At 26.9% G+C, this 19,250-nt stretch overlaps 3 protein-coding genes across 3 annotated transcripts; 2 read left to right on the forward strand and 1 right to left on the reverse strand.

Annotated features, from left to right (window-relative positions):
• The first annotated feature begins 7,072 nt into the window (after nucleotides 1–7,072).
• Nucleotides 7,073–12,399, forward strand: LOC112794575 (probable leucine-rich repeat receptor-like protein kinase At5g49770). Its single transcript, XM_072234305.1, has 14 exons — nucleotides 7,073–7,320; nucleotides 7,465–7,585; nucleotides 7,898–7,969; nucleotides 8,053–8,127; nucleotides 8,244–8,315; nucleotides 9,523–9,612; nucleotides 9,888–9,950; nucleotides 10,035–10,106; nucleotides 10,201–10,325; nucleotides 10,426–10,662; nucleotides 10,781–10,917; nucleotides 11,052–11,271; nucleotides 11,360–11,595; nucleotides 11,680–12,399. The coding sequence occupies exons 1-14, from the start codon at nucleotides 7,230–7,232 to the stop codon at nucleotides 12,169–12,171; spliced, it is 2,103 nt and encodes a 700-aa protein (XP_072090406.1). The 5' UTR covers nucleotides 7,073–7,229; the 3' UTR covers nucleotides 12,172–12,399.
• Nucleotides 12,400–13,808: 1,409 nt separating this feature from the next.
• LOC112794576 (heparanase-like protein 2) lies at nucleotides 13,809–16,936 on the forward strand. The gene is made up of 9 exons (XM_025836569.3): nucleotides 13,809–14,153; nucleotides 14,271–14,307; nucleotides 14,412–14,592; nucleotides 14,699–14,853; nucleotides 14,957–15,190; nucleotides 15,667–15,856; nucleotides 15,941–16,066; nucleotides 16,156–16,255; nucleotides 16,359–16,936. Exons 1-9 carry the CDS (start codon nucleotides 13,932–13,934, stop codon nucleotides 16,719–16,721), a joined length of 1,608 nt encoding a protein of 535 aa, XP_025692354.1. The 5' UTR covers nucleotides 13,809–13,931; the 3' UTR covers nucleotides 16,722–16,936.
• An 837-nt stretch (nucleotides 16,937–17,773) lies between these two features.
• On the reverse strand, nucleotides 17,774–18,600 carry LOC112794578 (probable methyltransferase At1g29790). The gene is made up of 3 exons (XM_025836570.1): nucleotides 18,531–18,600; nucleotides 18,318–18,431; nucleotides 17,774–18,207 (listed from the first exon to the last, which is right to left on the reverse strand). Exons 1-3 carry the CDS (start codon nucleotides 18,598–18,600, stop codon nucleotides 17,774–17,776), a joined length of 618 nt encoding a protein of 205 aa, XP_025692355.1.
• Nucleotides 18,601–19,250: the final 650 nt, after the last annotated feature.

Below are 19,250 nucleotides of genomic sequence, written 5' to 3' on the forward strand. Positions count from 1 at the left end.
TTGTAAATTGATTCATAAGGTGATTTTGATGCCTATTTTGAAAATGTAGAAACACAATTATTTGAAATACTTAGATCTATCCAATTTAGACAAGTAAGAATGAGGAGAAAGTAGTATCTTCGGTCAAAGAGGAGTGCCAATTTAGCTTCCACTTCAGGTTAGTAAAAAATGAGTAGAAAGCAATATTTTCGGTCAAAGAGGAATGCCAATTTACCTTCCACTTCAGGTTAGTACAAAAGATGAAAATCAACCAATCACTATTTAGTAAAATATTTTAAAAAAATTAAAACAAAAAACTCTTATCTATTATTATTCAATTGAAACATTAAGTACTAATTAAATGCAATAAACATACATTAAAGTGTCATAATAATAATAATTATAAAAAATTTCAATTACAAATATTCAAATTCTACAACTTATACATATTAAGACTCTTACTACTCTTCATTTCTTAATCTCTCATACTAATTGTCAAAAATTTCTTAAATTTAATGTAACATTTTTATATGTTTTTCGTTCTCATTCATTTATTCTTTTAATTATTTACAAACAAAAAAATCGCAGAAAAGACAAAGAGTAGCCATTAATGCAAATCGAAAAATAAAAAAAAAAAAGAAGGAAAATACAGTTTTGTATAACTCTAATATAAATAACTTATGTCTTTTTTAAAAATAAATAAATTCAAAATCTATTTATAATATGTTCTCTAAAATATTTTTAATATGACATTTATTAAAATATACTATATAGTATAAATAATCTACTTCTCCACGCATTGCGCGGATCTGATTCTAGTTCCAATAAATTCACAAACACAGAAAAAACTAAACCCAACATCAGAAAATGAATAACAATATCTAATAATTAGACTAGTAGCCAAACAACAACAAAAAATAAGTAAAAAAGATTCAAACATGAAAAACATACATTGAAAAGGAAGAGGACAAGGGCTCCCACAAATGTCAAATGAGACCAAGAAAAGCAATCAAAAAGAAAAAAGAGTAATATGGGCTAAAAAGCTAAACAAAAAAATATAGTTGTTTAAACCGGTTCGAACTGATTGGTTAGAAAAATCGATAAACTAGTTCGGTCCAGTATATTTTGACCGTTTAAGAAAGAAAATTGGACAGAACCAGTATAAATCGCAAACCAACAATTAACAAAAAAAAAACTCCCCCTTAGATTCAAACTTGGATCATCTTGCACAGTTTCACTGCCACTAAACCAAGCTGCTTTTCATTATATTTCTCATTTTTTAATATATAACGTATACAAATTAAATTATATTCTTAAAATATTAATTATAATTTAAACAGTTCAGTTCGTGACCTATTCGTTAAACTAATAAACTAGTAAATCAGTAACCTATTGGTGCGATCATCAATTCGATTTTAACAACTATACAAAAAAAGAGACATTTTTTTTATTTTGAACTAAAACAGTTTCTTTTTTGAAGAAAAATTATGATTGAAGTATTTTCACAATGATTTACAGTACAATTAAGTCCTTGTTTATAGTTGTTAACTCTTGACTAACTCCCTAATAAGAAACCTATTACTAATGGGCTAACTGGATTTGGGAGTGTGTTAGTTATTCTTGTCGAAGGAATGAAAACACAAACCGTTCTAAAAATGTTGTCATGACGTGTTTAAAAACTTTTTTAATATAGCTATCTTTTATAACTTTTGCTCCATAAAATTATTAAAAATAAATCATGAATATTTTATAATATCTATTTTTTTTTACCTCTATCATGACACACATTTTAAAGGTATATTATATTTACAAATAAAAATATAAAAAATCAACTTTTAGTCGGTCAATATTAGCTAATTTTAAAGTTTCAGTTTAAATTTAGAATTTATAATTTTTTTAATTACTCAAATGACATAGTCTCTCCATACTTATCTAACAGGTCGCGAATTCGAGTCTTCCTATCTTCGATAAAAAAAAACTATAGTTTATGATCTAAAATTTAATATAAATAAAAAATTAAAAGAAACAAATTAGTTCTTAGCATTTGTTTCCATCTATTCTACTTTTCATAGAATGAAGATCTTGATTATTTTCATTATTCACCTTATTATTATTATTATTCTTTTTCATTTGAATAACTATCTATTGGTTCTATATATTCTACTTTCAACTCTCTCCGCACTTTATTGAATCTTATTCCAAATATTTGTCAAGTCTTTGCTGTGCTGCTTTGAATTATATTTTGGATCTTTTTTGGGGGTAACATATCCAAATAGTTTAAGAAACGTTCATTTCTTATCTCTTTAATCAGAAAATATCAAACCATTGCTATCTCAATTTTCCAGTTAAGTCCTTATTAGATGTTAATAATAGAAAGTGACCGTACACAATTAACGCCAAATTGTTCATGTACTTATTTCCCAATTTTCTACTAAGATGAGTTCAATGAAAATCCAAGTCAACCAATGTGACAAAAATGGGGTCCCTATATGAACTGAGTCAATATTATGCATTTAATAATGAATTGTTCATTATGCACCAAGTTTAAATTAAACTTTGAATCATTTTGTTCCTTGACTAAATTTTTAGGATAACACAAAATTCTTCTTTCTTTTTCTATAAATAAATGTGTACAAATTATAATATATTTTTTGTTCAATAATATAAATGAAAATTGGTGGTCTCTTTGGTAGCGTTTGTTTTTGGAGACAGGACACAGAGACATGGACAGTACATGTCTAAAATATGTTTGGAAGTAGAGACATGGACACGGAACACATTGTCTCCGAGACAGTTTTTCATATTTTTGTGTCCACTCTTTTACAAAGGACAATGATGGACACGGAAATTGGAAGAGTGGACACGGACCTTTTTATAAATTTTGTTTTCCTTTTTGTCCATAGATATTTTCTATTATTCCACTATTATCCCTTCTTATTTTTCCTATAATTAGTCTTGAAATTTTTAAAAGATAAATATTATTAATCGTAAAATTGATCTTTTAAAATGCTAAAAAATAATTTATAAGTTGTAATTGATTTTATATAATTTAAAGAAAAATAAGTTTTTAGATAAAAAAAATTTGGTTTTCTAAATAAAAATAGATTTTTATGTGCAAAAACTATTTTTTTCATGTAAAAACGGATTCTTTTTTAAAATTGATTTTTTATTTAAAATTAATTTGTCTTATTAACCTAAACAAATTTTTTTATTAATCAGATCTATTTTTTTATTAATCTTAACCATATGTATTCTTACATATTAATAATAAATTTAAAAATAAAATAAATATATTTATAATTTTTATTTTAATATAAATACTATTATATTTTTTTTATTAAAATTTTTGGTCTTTTCAAATATTTTTTCAAGTTTCATATGTACTCTTACGTACTCTCATTCTCTATTAAATTAGTTTGTACTTGATGTAAAAAATTTGGAATCATGGTTATTTTAGTCATTTCATATAATATTTTAGTCTTGTCCATGTGTATCCAAACATAATAATGGACATTACATTAGTGTCTTGTACATCGTATCCAAACACAATACACAAACAATAATTTTTAGTGTCTCCGTCTTATTGTCTCTGTCTCAGTGTCATGTTCTGTCCTGTCTCTGAAAACAAACGCAGCCTTTCATACTCTGAAATTTAAAAAATTAAAAATAATATATTTAATTAAATTGTATGGACGAATTAAATTAAATCTCAATAAGTACTATAATATCATAAAGTTCTTGTGATATGTTTATTTTGACTTAAACTAGGGGACACATGCATGAGGCCAAAAGATTCATGGGCAAACAATATAAAGTATTTAGTTAATAAAACTTGTCTCTCTCATCATTCTGTCACAAATCAAACTAACCCTAAAAAGAAGGAAACCTTTTTGCTGAACTTTTATTACTATTAGTCAAAAAATTTAAGCAGAAATATAATGAGGACGTAACCTTTTCATTTGTCCAATTTGTACATGTCCATGCACGCGTCTTTTTATTTGTTTCTATACTTTCTATGTTCTTTAATTTTTGTAAAGTTATATATGCATGCAGAAGACCTTCGACCATTCAAGCTCTTGATTGAATTGGAAGGTCTTCTTCTTCTTCTTAAGCAGCTAAAACACGGTAAATCATTTTTTGTTAATAAAGTATATATTTAACCCTTCTTAATCTGCAAAGTTAATATATTTCATTTCCTTCTTAATACAACAAGAAAATATATTGAGAATGCTTTTCTATAAGTTACAGCAGATAGCGGCAGTTGATGTAAAACCGCCGTTATATGAAGTGGATTTGGTATTATTTATTATGATAAAAGTTCATATGTAGTTATTTTTATATGAAGTTGATAATTAAGAACGGTAAAATGATAATTTAGTTAAATTTATCAAATTATCTAACAATTTTTAAATACCAACTTCAGAAAGACAATTATATGTAAGTTTTTACCATTTAATATTTTTTTGCCGTGACAACCATCGTTAAACGGAATTTATTTAATGGCATTTATCAGAAATCTTCGCCAATAAACCACCTCTATTTATCGGAATTGGTGTAGTATTATTGTAGGATGACTTGTCTGTTTTATATGTTCATTTCAAATCGATCATTCATTATTACTATAAAATAAAGAGAAAATTTTATTTTCTTCTCCTGTGAGATGCTAAAATGACACTGCCCTTTCCTCTATTTATAAAATGTATATTTTCCTTTCTTATAACTTTTAAAAAAAATCTTGTTTTAATCTATTTTAAATTTTTTGTGTTAACTAATGTTAACCTTATCTATTTTTTTTAAAAAATTATTTTTTATAAAAATACTCTTTAACAAAAATTTTATTTTTTTGTCACTTAAATTTTGCTTACCAAAATACCTTTTAATAAATTATTTTTTTATTGATTAAATTATATTTTTATCAAAATATTTTTAAAAAAATTTAATAATTAAATTATTTATTTCTAAGATATCCTTCAATAATTTTTTAATTATTAAATTATGATTTTACCAAATTTTTTGTTAACATTTTTTTATATTTTACTATTAATTTTTTGATATTAATATATATTATTTTAATATTAAAAAAATCTTAGTAAAATTATTTTTTAATATTAATATCAATATATATTAATTGTTATACATATTAATTATAGTAAGATTTTTTTATTTAATATTAAAATAATATACAATGATATCAAAAAATTAATAATAAAATATTAAAAAATGTTAACAAAATTTTGATAAAATTATAATTTAATAATTAAAAAATTATGGAAGAATATCTTAAAAAAATAATTTAATTATTAAATTTTTTAAAAAATATTTTGATAAAAATACAATTTAATCAATAAAAAAAGAATTTATTAAAGAGTATTTTGGTAAGCAAAATTTAATGACAAAAAAATAAAATTTTTGCTAAAGGGTATTTTTGTAAAAATAATTATTTTTCTTGAAAAATGGATAAAGTTAACATTAGTTAACGCAAAAAATTTAATATAGATTAAAAATGAGGTTTTCTAAAAGTTATAAGGGAGAAAATTGTACATTTTATAAATAGAGGGAAGAGGAGTGTCATTTTAGTATCTTACAGGAGAGAGGAGTGAAATATTCTCTAAAATAAATGACTTATCGACTATATAATTTTTTTCTTAACTATTTATTTAATTTTTTGGGGAAAAAAAAGAAAAAAGAAAATACTTCTAGAACTATGTAGAATATCAATTTCTTGGCTATGAAAGGTTCAATTTTCTTGGTTGCTCGTGCGTTCTAGCTAACCACTTGTATGGTTTTAGTAAATGTTCATTATTGAATTAGAGTTATGTCCTAATCCTTGTACTAAATAATAAGTTCAATTTTCTTGTGTATAAGTTAATTACGAGTTACCTAATAAATTCTTATCTACCATAAAAATGATGATCAATTATATTGTTTCACACTATATCTTTTAATATTATTATTATTATTATATTAATTATGTGTTTATCTGTATCTCACTAGTCACTATATTTGCATGTGAAAATGAAATCATATTGATCATTCTTTATGACATTTTATTTAATGACTTAGGAATACATCGCTGTTGGATAGAGTTATTAACTACATATACTAAAGTGTTTCTTTAATAATAATGGGCTATAACTATAAGCACAAAGTCAATAAATGCATTATATATGTATAGTTTAATATAAGTTTATAACAATGTCATTGACTCCTTTCCCACCATTTCTTATAGATCAGTATACTTGAAACTTTGATAGGTTATTTTTTTTATTTATCTATGAAAATTAAAAAAAAATCAATGTTAGGTAACTAATTTTTTCAACTAATAATAGTTAATTTTTTATATTTTATTTATTTAAAATTTTAAATTTTAAATTATAAATTTTTAACTTTAAATTTTAAATTATAAATTTAAATATTAAAATTGACTAAGATTAACTAACTAAAAGTTAGTTTTTTATATTTTCTGAATTGAAAAAGGAACGACTTCACAAAAATATTCATTCATAAATGTAATTTATTAGCATGCATTAATATATTATATAAAAGTGATAAAACATTTGGATTTACACTAATTAAAGTAAATTAAGATTTTGTTTCTCTCTTCTTTTTTAACTCCACGTTATTTTTATTTTGTAAACAAAAAATACAAAATTTATATAAGATTTTGGTTTCTGATTTTCTAAATATATATAGATAAATAAGCTATACTAGTTACTACAAGCTATAACTGTAACTAGCTTTGAACTTATCACTTTTTTGTATATATAGTTTCAAAACCTAAAAATATTTAGATTTGTCTCTATTTTTATTTGTTAATTTTTTTTAATTGAATATATCATACTTGGAGAGGTTTTAATTAGTTCAACACAGTGAACATATATATGTATTTTTTTAAGATTTAAATATAATCTTTTTAATATCTATAATAAGTATTTTATGACTATTCTATAAGTGAAAGGCTTCTATAAAAAATAAAAATAAAAATAAAAATAAAAACTAGCTTTGTATTTGAAATTTGGCTATACATGCATTTTGAATCGGTAGTACCAAAATTAATACATGTCCCCATCAAGCACTCTAGTCATTACCAGTTAAGAGAAGTTAAAAGAGACACATAAAGAGTGGCTAATTCATAGAGAAGACTTGAAGAGAGAAAAAATTAAAAAAAGAACAAAAAAACTAGTCTCATCAACTTTGCTATATAACTGGTTGAGGTGGTGAGTGGATTATATTGCAAATTGCAATGAAAGATGGATAACAAATTGAAGTTACCATTATTGGTGCTTTTGCTCAATTGTTTCTTGTTTCTGGCACTTTCACAAACAGCTTCCAATGATGATGGTAAGTTCTTTTGATCTATATATATATATGATTCAAGTATATTCTTAACTTTGATTATCTTTATATATATTAAAATCTTAAGGTATTTATTTCAATGAAACAAGTTTAACTTTTCAATGCAAATTATATTATTGTATGTTGCAGTTGAGGCCTTAAATTCTCTAAAGGATTCTTTGCAAATCAATATTCCCAGTTGGGTTGGTTCAGATCCTTGTAGTGGTTCTTGGGAAGGAATCACATGCAAGAACTCACGTGTTGTTTCCATGTATGTTCTCTTCTGAGTATGCTTAATTATACGGTAGAAACTTATATGCAGTTAAATTCATATGAAAGTGAAGTTGATAGTTGAGAGTTATTAGATGATAATTTAGTCAAATTTATTAAATTATTTAACGATTCTGAACTATTAACTTCACATGAAGTTAACAAAGTTAACTGTGCACCTGAACTATTACCTAATTTTATATATTAAGGTCTAAATTTTTATTTAAATAGTGCATTTTTTTCATTAAGTTATTCATTATTATTATTATTAATTTTTTTTAATTTATATAACACATGCTTGTAAATATTTCAGATCATTACCAAACACGGGCTTAAAAGGCCAACTTTCTCAAAATATTGGATCATTCTCTGAATTAGATACTCTGTAAGTTTTCTATTTTGCATATTAATTTTTTTTTTGTTTTTAATGTATATAAAATAAAAAATGAAACTTTTTTTTTTGGGTAGGGATCTGTCTTACAATAAGGACTTAACAGGACCACTTCCAGCAGAAATTGGAAACTTGAAGAAGCTAACAAAATTGTAAGGCTCTTATTAATTAGTTGTTAATCTTGATAATTAAGTTAATTAAATTGTGCTCTTATAATTATCCTAACAAAAAGAAAAGTGACTTTAATTTCTCTTGAATCCTTTTGCAGAAGTCTTGTGGGTTGTGGTTTTAATGGTCAAATTCCTGATGAAATTGGATCTCTTCCTCAGCTGGTTTTCTTGTAAGAACTTTTCAACTTTAATCTATATTTTAATTTTTTTTTCTGTGATTTTGTTAAGTAGAAGACATATATTATGTAAATTTCTTATATCTGTTTCATTTTATTTCTAAATATTCTAGTTGACCTTGCAAAATTAAACAAAATCTGCCGTATTATTATGTGAAAGTTTTTTTTTTAAAAAAAAATATTAATTAGGTTGGTACAAGAATTTGTTTATTTTTTTTCAATACAAGGGTTTCATGAAAAAATTTTAAATTCTAGAAACCTAGTTAAAAATTGAGTTAATACTTTTAATTCATAATATTTTTTTTCAAAATATTGATATTCTTAAAATATTTAAAATTAATATATTTTGATGTGAATGCAATCATGATTGATAAAATGAGTTATCTCATCATTTTTAATTTGATAATGAAACTCTCTTTTCATTTCTGATTATAAAACGTTAAAGTGCTGCTAAATTTAACTATAAATAAATAAAATTAATTTTATATTCACAAAAAATAATTTTTATATGACAAAAGTAGCAAAGGTTAATTTTATTCATATATAGATTATTAATATTCCAATTTTTTAAGTAGAAATAACATTTTTTCATCTTTTATGAATACAAAAATAATTTTATTTATTTATAAATAAATTTACCAATATTCTGAATTTTCATAAATAAATCTGATAATTTATTCCTCTTACATATTTTCTTTCTATTGCATTTATAGATGAATATGTTGAGAAATTATATAGAAAATGTTACCTACAATTGATCTATTAAGTTAGTAAAAAAAAATTATTTATTCTATTGGTCCTTATAGTTTCGTAAAATTTTTAATTAAGCACCTATACTTTTTTTCTTTTTTAATTGAGTCTTTACACTAAATTTTTTTCTTCAATTAAGTTCTTCTAAATAATAATTTGCTTAATTTTTAGGAACCCAACTAAAAAATAATAATTGATATAGGGACCTAAATAAAAGGAAAAAAAGTGTCGGGATCCAATTAAAAAAAATTAGTGCAAGGACTCAATTAAAAAAAAGTATAAGAATCTAATTGAAAATTTCGCAAAACTATAACACCAACAGAATAATTAAACAAAAAAAAATGAATGAATATAATAGTCATTGAATAAAGTTTGAATACTAAGAAGTACATGCAAGTAGATAGTAATGATGATGATAATCTTAGTTTAGAGGCACACTTTGTAATTGCAGGTCCTTAAACTCCAACAATTTTAGTGGAAGAATTCCGTCTTCAATTGGGAATCTAGCAAACCTAAATTGGCTTGATTTAACAGAAAATTAGTGCAACAATAAGCTCGAAGGTCCCCTGCCAAATCTTACTGGAATGAGCTCCCTGAAATACTTGTAAGTAGACAAGCATTTGATTTTAGATAACTGCATTATTATTGATCATGATAGTTTAGGTAAGTTAGTTTTAGTTTTAGGCCTGTAATATTTTATATGTACTCAAATTGATTCTTAACATATCAACATTGTTTTGGGATGAATTGAATGTTTCTTGTGTTGTAATACAATGGTGAAATTCTCTAAAATCTATGTTGAAGGGATTTGAGCAGCAATGCCTTTGATAGCACAGATTTTCCACAATGGCTTTTGACTATGAAGAATTTAACAACATTGTAAGTCTTTCTTTTTGTTACTTATTTCACTCTTCTGTATCAATGTGCTTTTTTCAACACTTCAATGCCTCTGTTTTATGACAGACGGATGCAGGAGGCGAATCTGTCTGGCCAAATACCTGCTGGTTTCTTTAGCCTTCCCTCTTTGCAATATGTGTGAGTTTCACTTTCAGAAATAAAATAAATCTATCATTATCACTTCTATAATCAATATATTATACTAATGTTGTTACTTTTGCTTTGTTGATAGGGTGCTAAGTGAGAATCAACTTAATGGAACACTGAATCTTGGCCCCAACTATAGCAAAAAGTTGCAACTTATTGACTTGCACTCGAACTCAATTGGGGATTTTACGCAGCAAAATCAACCACCTAGTTTCACCATAGTGTAAGCTAATAAAGCAACCAACAAATTATAAGTCATGCAATAGAATCACATTTGACTATTGAGTATTAACTTCATTTTAATATGCAGGCTTGAAAGTAATCCAATTTGTTATGAAACTGGAACTACCGAAACTTTCTGCAAACCTTTACAAATCTCAGATGGAAATCCACAAAACAAATGTCCAGCTTCTGGTTGCAGCTCTGATAAGAGTCTCAGTCCCATGTGCCACTGTGCCTTGTGCTATTACTACTTGCATTGCAGGTGTTTATGCTTTCCGCCAGAAGCTAAGAGCAGAAAGAGCGATTTCTCGAAACAATCCCTTTGGTAGTTTTTAATGATGAATGTCTTTTTGTGTCTTCTTATTAGTGTCTTAACAATCAAACAGACTACATGTATTCATGAGCATTTATGTTAACGGTACTATTGGTTTCGCGAAATGCAGGAAACTGGGATCCAAGTAAAAGCAACTGTGGCACCCCTGAGTTAAAGGCAGTAAAGCAATTCTCTTTTAAAGAACTTAAGAAATGCACAAACAACTTTTCACCAGCTAATGATGTTGGATCTGGGGGTTATGGAAAGGTCTTGATTGTTGCTTATTTGATTCAGATATGTCTTAAATTGAACAATTTGTTACCAAGTGTTTCATTTCATACTTATTTCTTTGTTAATAAAATGTAACATTTACTGATAGATATTCTTGTGTGTGTATAAAGGTTTATAAGGGAACTCTTCCCTCTGGACAACTGATAGCCATAAAACGAGCTCAAAAGGAATCGAAGCAGGGCGGGTTAGAATTCAAAGCCGAGATTGAACTCCTTTCAAGGGTTCACCACAAGAATGTGGTAAGCCTAGTTGGATTCTGCTTTGAAGAAGGGGAACAGATGCTGGTTTATGAGTTTGTTCCAAATGGAACCTTGAAGGATACTATCACAGGTTCTTTTAAACATCAAGCTTGATACTTACTTGAGATATTAGTTTTGTAATTTTATAACATGCATGTGATGTGATGTGATCTATGCAGGGAAATCAGGCATTAGATTTGGGTGGCATAGAAGGATCAAAGTAGCCCTTGGAGCTGCAAGCGGTTTGGCTTATCTTCATGAACACGCCGATCCTCCAATCATACACAGGGATATCAAATCAAACAACATTTTGCTGGATGAGAAGCTTGATGCAAAAGTTGCTGATTTTGGCCTATCCAAACCAATATTAGATTATGACAAAGATCATGTCACCACTCAAGTTAAAGGAACAATGGTTAGTTTCTCATGATTGATTCTATAGTGCTATAGTTTCTCAAACTTGTAGCACAAGGTAATATAATTTTCATTCTAATTTTAGGGATACTTGGATCCAGAATACTACATAAGTCAGCAGGTGACTGAGAAGAGTGATGTGTATAGTTTTGGAGTACTGATGCTAGAGCTCATAACCGGACGAAAGCCGATAGATCGAGGCAAATACATTGTAAAAGTGGTCAGGAATTCAATTGACAAGACTAAGGACATGTATGGCCTGCATGAACTCATCGACCGAGCCATCAGAGATGGCTCGGCCCTGAATGGTTTTGAGAAGTTTGTTGATCTTGCAATGATGTGTCTTGAAGAATCAGGAGCTGACAGGCCTCCAATGAGTGATGTAGTGAAAGAGATTGAAATCATATTGCACTCAATTGGTTTGGACCCTGCTGCTGATCAATCTGAACCATCAACTTCTTCAAGTTTTCAACATAATGAGGTAAGCTTAGAGAGTTCCCATCAACCTTACAGCAGTGAATCCTTGTATTCAAGCTCCGAATATATACAAAAACACCATGAGCATGAGCCTAGATAAGTCTTCCAAGATCCAAGGTAAGAGAAAAGTAGAACAACTTTTGGATAAGGAGTTTGTAAATGTTAGCTGAAGGGTGAAACATCATCAACATTTTAATTCTCTTTTTCATTTTCTTCCTGTATATATATTTCTATAATTATGAATTATATTGGTGTTGTTAAGAACATACACAAGTACAAACTATTATTATTCTAGGACTTTTTATTAAATAAATATAATATATACAAATATGAGAATATTTATACGTTTATATATGTAAATATGATTTTTAATGATAATGAATGGATAACTAAAACATAGAAGGTGTTTGGAGTAAGTTTGAATTGATTTAAAAGATAAAATCGATATAAGTTGTATTTATTTAGATTGTATTGATTTGATTTGATTTTATTTTATTTTTTAAATAATTACATTTTATATTATATAAATTTGAATTTATTTTTCAATTTAATTAGATTTAAATTATCGTAATTTGGATTAGATTGATTTATTGGATTCTACAAAAAAATTTAACTTCTTACAACTTCTGAATTAAAAAAAAAAAAGATAATAAAGTGGTTCCAATGTAATTTTGAATTTAAGATATATCAAATTTAACTAATTATATTTCAAGAGAAATTTAGATTGTGTTGATTTAGATGCTATGGATTTGATTTATAAATAATTGTAATTTATACTGTATTAATTTAAATTTATTTTTTAATTTAATCAGATTTAAATTATTCTGATTTGGATTAGATTGATTTATTCAATTTTAGAAAAAAAATTACCATTTAAAACTTTTGAATTAAAAAAAAAGATAATAATAAGGTTGTTAAAGTTATCACACCAATGTAATTTTAAATTTAGAGCATCTCAAATTTAACAAACAATATTTTAGGAGAAACTTATCATAATTTATTAGGCTTTATTCATAAAAATCTTAATCAGCTAACCATGAAAATAATAAAATATCATGCTTGAATAATTGAATGTTTATACAACAGCAATTGGCCTGATATGATATCTATGTTGGAGAGGCTATCCCAAGGAGTTGTTTTCAGAAAATTATTGTAAATAAAATATAAAAAATTAATAATAAAAATAGTATTATATAATATAATATAAAATGAATGAGCGGGTTGGAAATTAAATATAAAAGCTAATCTAAGCTAATTCATTATTCACGCCATTTGTTAATAATATGATAAGATCAATCCAATTTAAACTTTTGCAAATATACAAGTTACCTATTATAAAAGTACACACATTAAGATATCATTAATTTAATTAAAATATATCTTTTTTTTTGGGTAAAAATTAAAACATATCTTTATATTAAAAAAGTTCTTCCTAGAGTGATTTTTCCGTAATTTTGTTTTTGGCGTTTGCCCAGTTGTTTAAACTTTAAACAAAAAAAATTAAAAAAATGAAATAAAAATATTATTAAAAAAACTTAAATTTGAGCCCAAATATTATAATAAAAAATATAAAATAGTACCTCATACAAAAATTAAATTTAAGAAGTGAGTATTTAAAATAATAAAAAAAACTCAGACAAAAATATCAAATTTAACTTCCACAAAAATCGAATTATATAATTTAAAGTTTAAATTATTTAAGATAAACATATCTTAAGATTTAAAAATATCTATTCACTTAAAAGTAGTTATAGTTAACCGTACTACTAACACTATAAATAGTAAATCACAATGATATAAATCATATAGTAAACATCAATAGAAATTATTCAGAATCTTCTCTTTTATTTTTGTTTTACAATGGGTGTGAATCAGTGTGTGAAAGTAGCTCTTTTTTTAGGTCTCTTAATATTATTTTGCTCTTCTTTTTCTTCATCAGAAGATGTGAAGCTTAAAGTGAAAGGAGTCACAAACATTGCTACAACTGATGAGAATTTTATATGTGCAACATTGGATTGGTGGCCATCTAATAAATGTGACTATAACCAATGTCCATGGGGAAAAGCTGGAATTCTCAACTTGGTATTTTATTTATTTATTTTGTTTGATATTATTGTCCTATATTACTAATCAGAATATTGTATGCATTTTTAAATTTCATAATGATAATTAATTATTATTTTTGCAACCTTTTTGTAGGACTTGAATAACACGATACTCTCAAATGCAATCAAAGGTAAGCCATATTTTTTCTAATTTAAAAATAAATAATGAGTATTCCACATTATTATCTATCATTCAAAGGTTCATCTAATTTAATTACTTTTAAAATTGTTGTAGCATTCAATCCTCTAAGGATTAGATTAGGAGGTTCACTACAAGATCAAATTATTTACCAATTTGGAAAGCAAAAGCAATGTCCAACTATGAGAAAGAAAGATAACGGCTTGTTTGGATTCAGTGTTGGATGCCTCCTCAGAAAGAGATGGGATGAAGTGAATCACTTTTTCAACAAAACCGGGTAATTAATTAATTAATTAATATTATTTTAATTTCTCATTAATGTTGTTATAATTACTTCACAAACAATCAATCTTATCTTATCATATTTACTCTCAACTGTGTAGTGTCAAATTTACATTTGGCTTAAACGCACTTATGGGCAAGAAAAATTCTAAGGAAGATCAATTAAACTGGAAAGGAGATTGGAATCCAAACAATGCCATAAGCCTCATGAAGTACACTGTCTCAAAAGGATACAACATAGATTCATATGAATTTGGTACCAAATTAAATTAAAATCCTTTTAATTTTTATAATTAACTAATTTAATTTTTACCCATAATTTTTATAAATTTAACAATTTGTGCTAATTAATGATATAGGAAACGAGCTATGCTCGGAAGGAGTATCAGCAAGAATAGATAGTGTTCAATATGCAAAAGATATCACAAAATTAAGGCATATAGTTAACTCATTATACCCAAATGCCACAACAAGACCAAAGGTGTTGGGTCCAGCTGGATTTTATGGTAAAGAATGGTTTGATAGCTTCTTGCAACATGTTGGACCTGGTGTCATTGATGGAGTTACACATCACATTTATAACCTTGGTGCTGGTATGTATAATAATTGAGAATATTTTTTTGTCATATTTTTATTTTTACTATTTGATTAATAATGGTATTTTTTTAATTATGATATCTTGTGATATTTTTTTCAAAATCTAGAATGATTTAATTTAGGAAGTAGAAATAGAACTATTCGAATTGTGTACTTAGATCTTCCGATTTGTGTTTAAAAAATTAAAAAAATTTGAAGTACACAAATTGGACCGTCCAATTTGTGTACTCTAAATCTTTTTAATTTTTTTAAACATAAATCAGACCCTCTAATTTGTGTATCCCAATTTTTTTAATTTCATAACCACAAATCGGAGGATCCAATTATGTACCTCCTATAATTTTAAAAACACCAATATTAAAGTATATTACTCATTTCACTTCCATATCTAAATTTTTTATCCGTTTTTTGTTGCTTAGTTAATTTTTTTAGTTCTAAGAATATAATTATATTATAAAATTATATTATATAGGTGTTGATAGGGATCTTATTAGCAAGGTTCAAGACCCATATTTCTTAAGCAAAATTGCACAAACTTTCAAGGATGTTTCAACGGCGGTGAAGGAATTCACACCATGGGCTGGAGCATGGGTTGGAGAATCTGGTGGAGCTTATAATAGTGGAGGCAAAGATGTATCACATACTTTTGTTAATGGCTTTTGGTAATTTTTTTTTAAAATTGAATTTCAGCTTTCTAATTCTTTTATATATTTTTTAATAATTTTTTTAATTAATAATAACTATAGGTATTTGGACCAATTGGGTATGACATCAACCTTCAACCACAAAGTTTATTGTAGACAAGCTTTGATTGGAGGAAACTATGCTTTGCTAAATACAACATCATTCATTCCTAATCCAGATTATTATGGGTATGTCATATATATTTATTCATATTCATAAAAGTAGTTAAATTAAATGCCATTTCTGAATGAATAACAACTTTATTTTCTTTAAACAGAGCACTTTTGTGGCATCGGCTTATGGGAACCAATGTACTTTCTATTTCTCATGATAGTTCACCATATCTACGTACATATGCTCATTGTTCTAAAGAAGGAGTAAGCTAATAATTTGATTTATACATTTTAGAAGTTTTTTTTTTCAATTTTAAAATAACTTTTTAAAAGTTATAACATATTATCGATTTAATTATTGTCATAGAGCGGAATCACATTGCTACTAATAAACATGGAGAATTCGACATCTTTTGATGTGTCCCTTGTGAATGACATGAATTTTTATCCGGAGGAGTTGGCATCAGAAGGAATAAACAAAGGGAATTTGATGGATTCATTGAAAAGGAAAGAGTACCACTTGACACCTAAAGATGGAAACATTCAAAGTGATGTTGTGCTTTTGAATGGAACTCCACTTGAACTCACCAAGTCAAAGGAAATTCCAGAGCTTAAGCCAAAGATTGTTGATGCTTCTTCTTCTTCTCCAATCAAAGTTGCACCTCATTCAATAGTTTTTGTGCAAATCAATAATTTCAACGCACCTGCATGTGCACCTCCTACAAAATAGATTACTAGAGTTCTCTATTGTTTCTTTTTTATTTTTCTTATATAACTTAGATAGAGTTATTAAGACTTATAGAGCATATGCATATATATGTATTTTGCTGGAAATAGTTTATGATTAAATTTTCTTTTTAATTTCTTTTATTTTCAATTAGTTATATACTTTTAGAGGATCCAAATCCCATTTTTTATTATTGATAACTTCAAGGATACGCATATTATTTACATGATTAAAAACTAACTGATTAATTGTCACTATATATTAATATATAACAATTTAAATTCACAATTGAATAAAATTTGAAATATTCATCATATATAATAAAAATCTGGTATATTATAATACTTGTGGTAAATTATCAACAAATCTTAATAACATTAATTAAGTTATTAGTAACAGAATTATCTTCCTGAGCTATTTTAAGTTCTTAACTTTTTCATTATAATTAAATATTTTTTTCTGCAAAAAAAAAAAGAAGAGAAAAAAGATTTAAAAATTTAATAAAAAAAATCTCAATCAGTTAAACACGAGAATTTCATACTCGGATGCAAATTTTAATAAAAGTTTACTTCATTTACAAGCTACTGAATAATTGAATATTTATATTATAGCAATTTGCTGATTTTCTCATTGAATTAGTATAAAATTACTCTTTTCAAGAAATAAGTATTAGTTCTATATATATGGTTGAGCTATCCACTTGTTGGACTTAAAGATCTGTGTTCCAAATTATGGACAATAGTATTAAATATAATTAAAAAAATGGGTTTAACTACACACAAAAAAGTACTATCTTTTAATAGAAAATATAAGATTTAAATTTTTAATATAATAGTTGTATATTTACTATAGTTATAGTAATTTGACTGTTGTAAAAAATCATATACTTCTTGTGTTTGCCAAAAAGAAGAAATTGTGGATATTAAGAGAAGAAATTAAGAGTCTTTGGCCTACAAGAAAGATATTAACATAAACTTTCACTAATTCACAAGATAATTGTCACAGAAATCTTCGTTTACTAATTTATCTTAAGCATTATATTCTCATGACATACCTTAGATCACTGGTTTTTCCAACAATGCTGAAATGTACCATTCATTCTTCTGAATCCCATCATGATCAAGCTTCCTACCAGCGTGCCATCTAAGTCTGTTGAACCCAACTCTATCAAACATTGGCAAATAAGTTTTATTAACCTGTGATCCAAAGCAGAAGAAATGTTCAAGCCAAAAAATTCCCCCAGGCCTCAACACCCTATACACATCATATAGCAAAAACTCAAGCATAGTCTCTGGCAACCAATTCCCTATGAATTCCATGAAATGAACAATATCAAGTGTGTTCTCAAAGAATAGAAGCCTCTGAGATATGCTGAGATGAATTGGAATCAATCTCCTTGATGCAATGAAGTGGCTGAATGGACCGTCCAAATCCAGTGTGCTTGTGATGATTGTCACATTCCTTTCTTTCATCCTTGCAGCAAATGTCCCTGTTCCACCACCAATTTCAAGTCCGATACTGATCGTGCTGGCGGATCTTTTTGTCCCAAGAACTCGGTCTATCCCAAATCAAGTCCACCATCATCAAAGATCCACCTACCCTTTTCCCTTTCTTGCAGATCAAAGCAATCTTTACAGTATCCTTTATTGTTCTTCCTCTCAATGAGGCACTTGTGGCTCTTACAAGTATAAGGATCCCAAACAATGTTGCTATCTGGTGGTATTTTTCAAAGGCTATCTTGCAAATCTTGATTTGGCTCAACAAAATCTTTTGGAGACTTGGGATGGCACCTTCTTTTAGGGAGTGGCTCACACCCTTTTGACACAAGCATTTGTGCAAACACCTCATCTGCAAGGCATTCCCCTTCTATGTCATATGACATATATTGGTTCAACTCATCTTGGAACCTCAAACACAATGCGCCAATCGGAGAATGAATCTAATCTGATCCTATCCATTGCGAGTATCCGAAAGGGAGCTTGTAAGAGGCAAATGCAAGATTAAGCTCTTCATTCGAAGACCTTTTGCCAGTGTTGTTTCTAGAATATTGCTTTTCTTGTTGGCGTGTTGTAAGATCAATGAGCAATGCTTGGATAAGAAGGTTAGTTGAGTTGAGCCTATGGTGAAGCTCAGACAAAAGTGAATGGCTAGCAGCAAGTTGAGATTTTGTGGTGTTTGAGTTCTTGCAAGATTAAGTTGAAGTTATTATTATGATGAGGAGAATTCTTTGATGTATTATGATGATACAAAGAGCTAAATGGGCCAGTAACAATGTATATGGTGACAAGATTTGTGACTATTACTAGCACAAGGGGATTCAACTTGTGTTTTAGGGTGTGACTATGACTATGTCCATGTTGATCATCATAACCTTGAAGCTTTTTTGAATACTCTACTTGCTCTTGAGCTTCAATTCCCATTTCTTTCTTCCCTCAAAAGGCTTAGAAACGATGGGAAAGAATTGCAAAGACAAAAATAAAATTATCAATATGGAACTAATGATGCTTCACAAATATATATTGATTTTTCAGT

The sequence above is a fragment of the Arachis hypogaea genome, chromosome 4 (genome assembly GCF_003086295.3).
Source record: "Arachis hypogaea cultivar Tifrunner chromosome 4, arahy.Tifrunner.gnm2.J5K5, whole genome shotgun sequence".
NCBI classification, from domain to species: domain Eukaryota; kingdom Viridiplantae; phylum Streptophyta; class Magnoliopsida; order Fabales; family Fabaceae; genus Arachis; species Arachis hypogaea.

Excerpts from the sequence above, each read along its gene's own strand:
- LOC112794575 (XM_072234305.1), top strand. The coding sequence starts at position 7,230 with ATGGATAACAAATTGAAGTTACCATTATTGGTGCTTTTGCTCAATTGT. Across the intron at positions 8,128-8,243 it reads TTGAAGAAGCTAACAAAATT|AAGTCTTGTGGGTTGTGGTT; the intron begins GTAAGGCTCTTA and ends ATCCTTTTGCAG. Across the intron at positions 9,613-9,887 it reads CTTGATTTAACAGAAAATTA|CAATGCCTTTGATAGCACAG; the intron begins GTGCAACAATAA and ends GGATTTGAGCAG.
- LOC112794576 (XM_025836569.3), top strand. The coding sequence starts at position 13,932 with ATGGGTGTGAATCAGTGTGTGAAAGTAGCTCTTTTTTTAGGTCTCTTA. Across the intron at positions 14,593-14,698 it reads CACTTTTTCAACAAAACCGG|TGTCAAATTTACATTTGGCT; the intron begins GTAATTAATTAA and ends TCAACTGTGTAG. Across the intron at positions 16,256-16,358 it reads CTCATTGTTCTAAAGAAGGA|AGCGGAATCACATTGCTACT; the intron begins GTAAGCTAATAA and ends TTATTGTCATAG.
- LOC112794578 (XM_025836570.1), bottom strand. The coding sequence starts at position 18,600 with ATGTCATATGACATAGAAGGGGAATGCCTTGCAGATGAGGTGTTTGCA. Across the intron at positions 18,432-18,530 it reads AATGCTTGTGTCAAAAGGGT|ATAGCAACATTGTTTGGGAT; the intron begins GTGAGCCACTCC and ends AAATACCACCAG. Across the intron at positions 18,208-18,317 it reads TCTGCAAGAAAGGGAAAAGG|GGACATTTGCTGCAAGGATG; the intron begins GTAGGTGGATCT and ends GTGGTGGAACAG.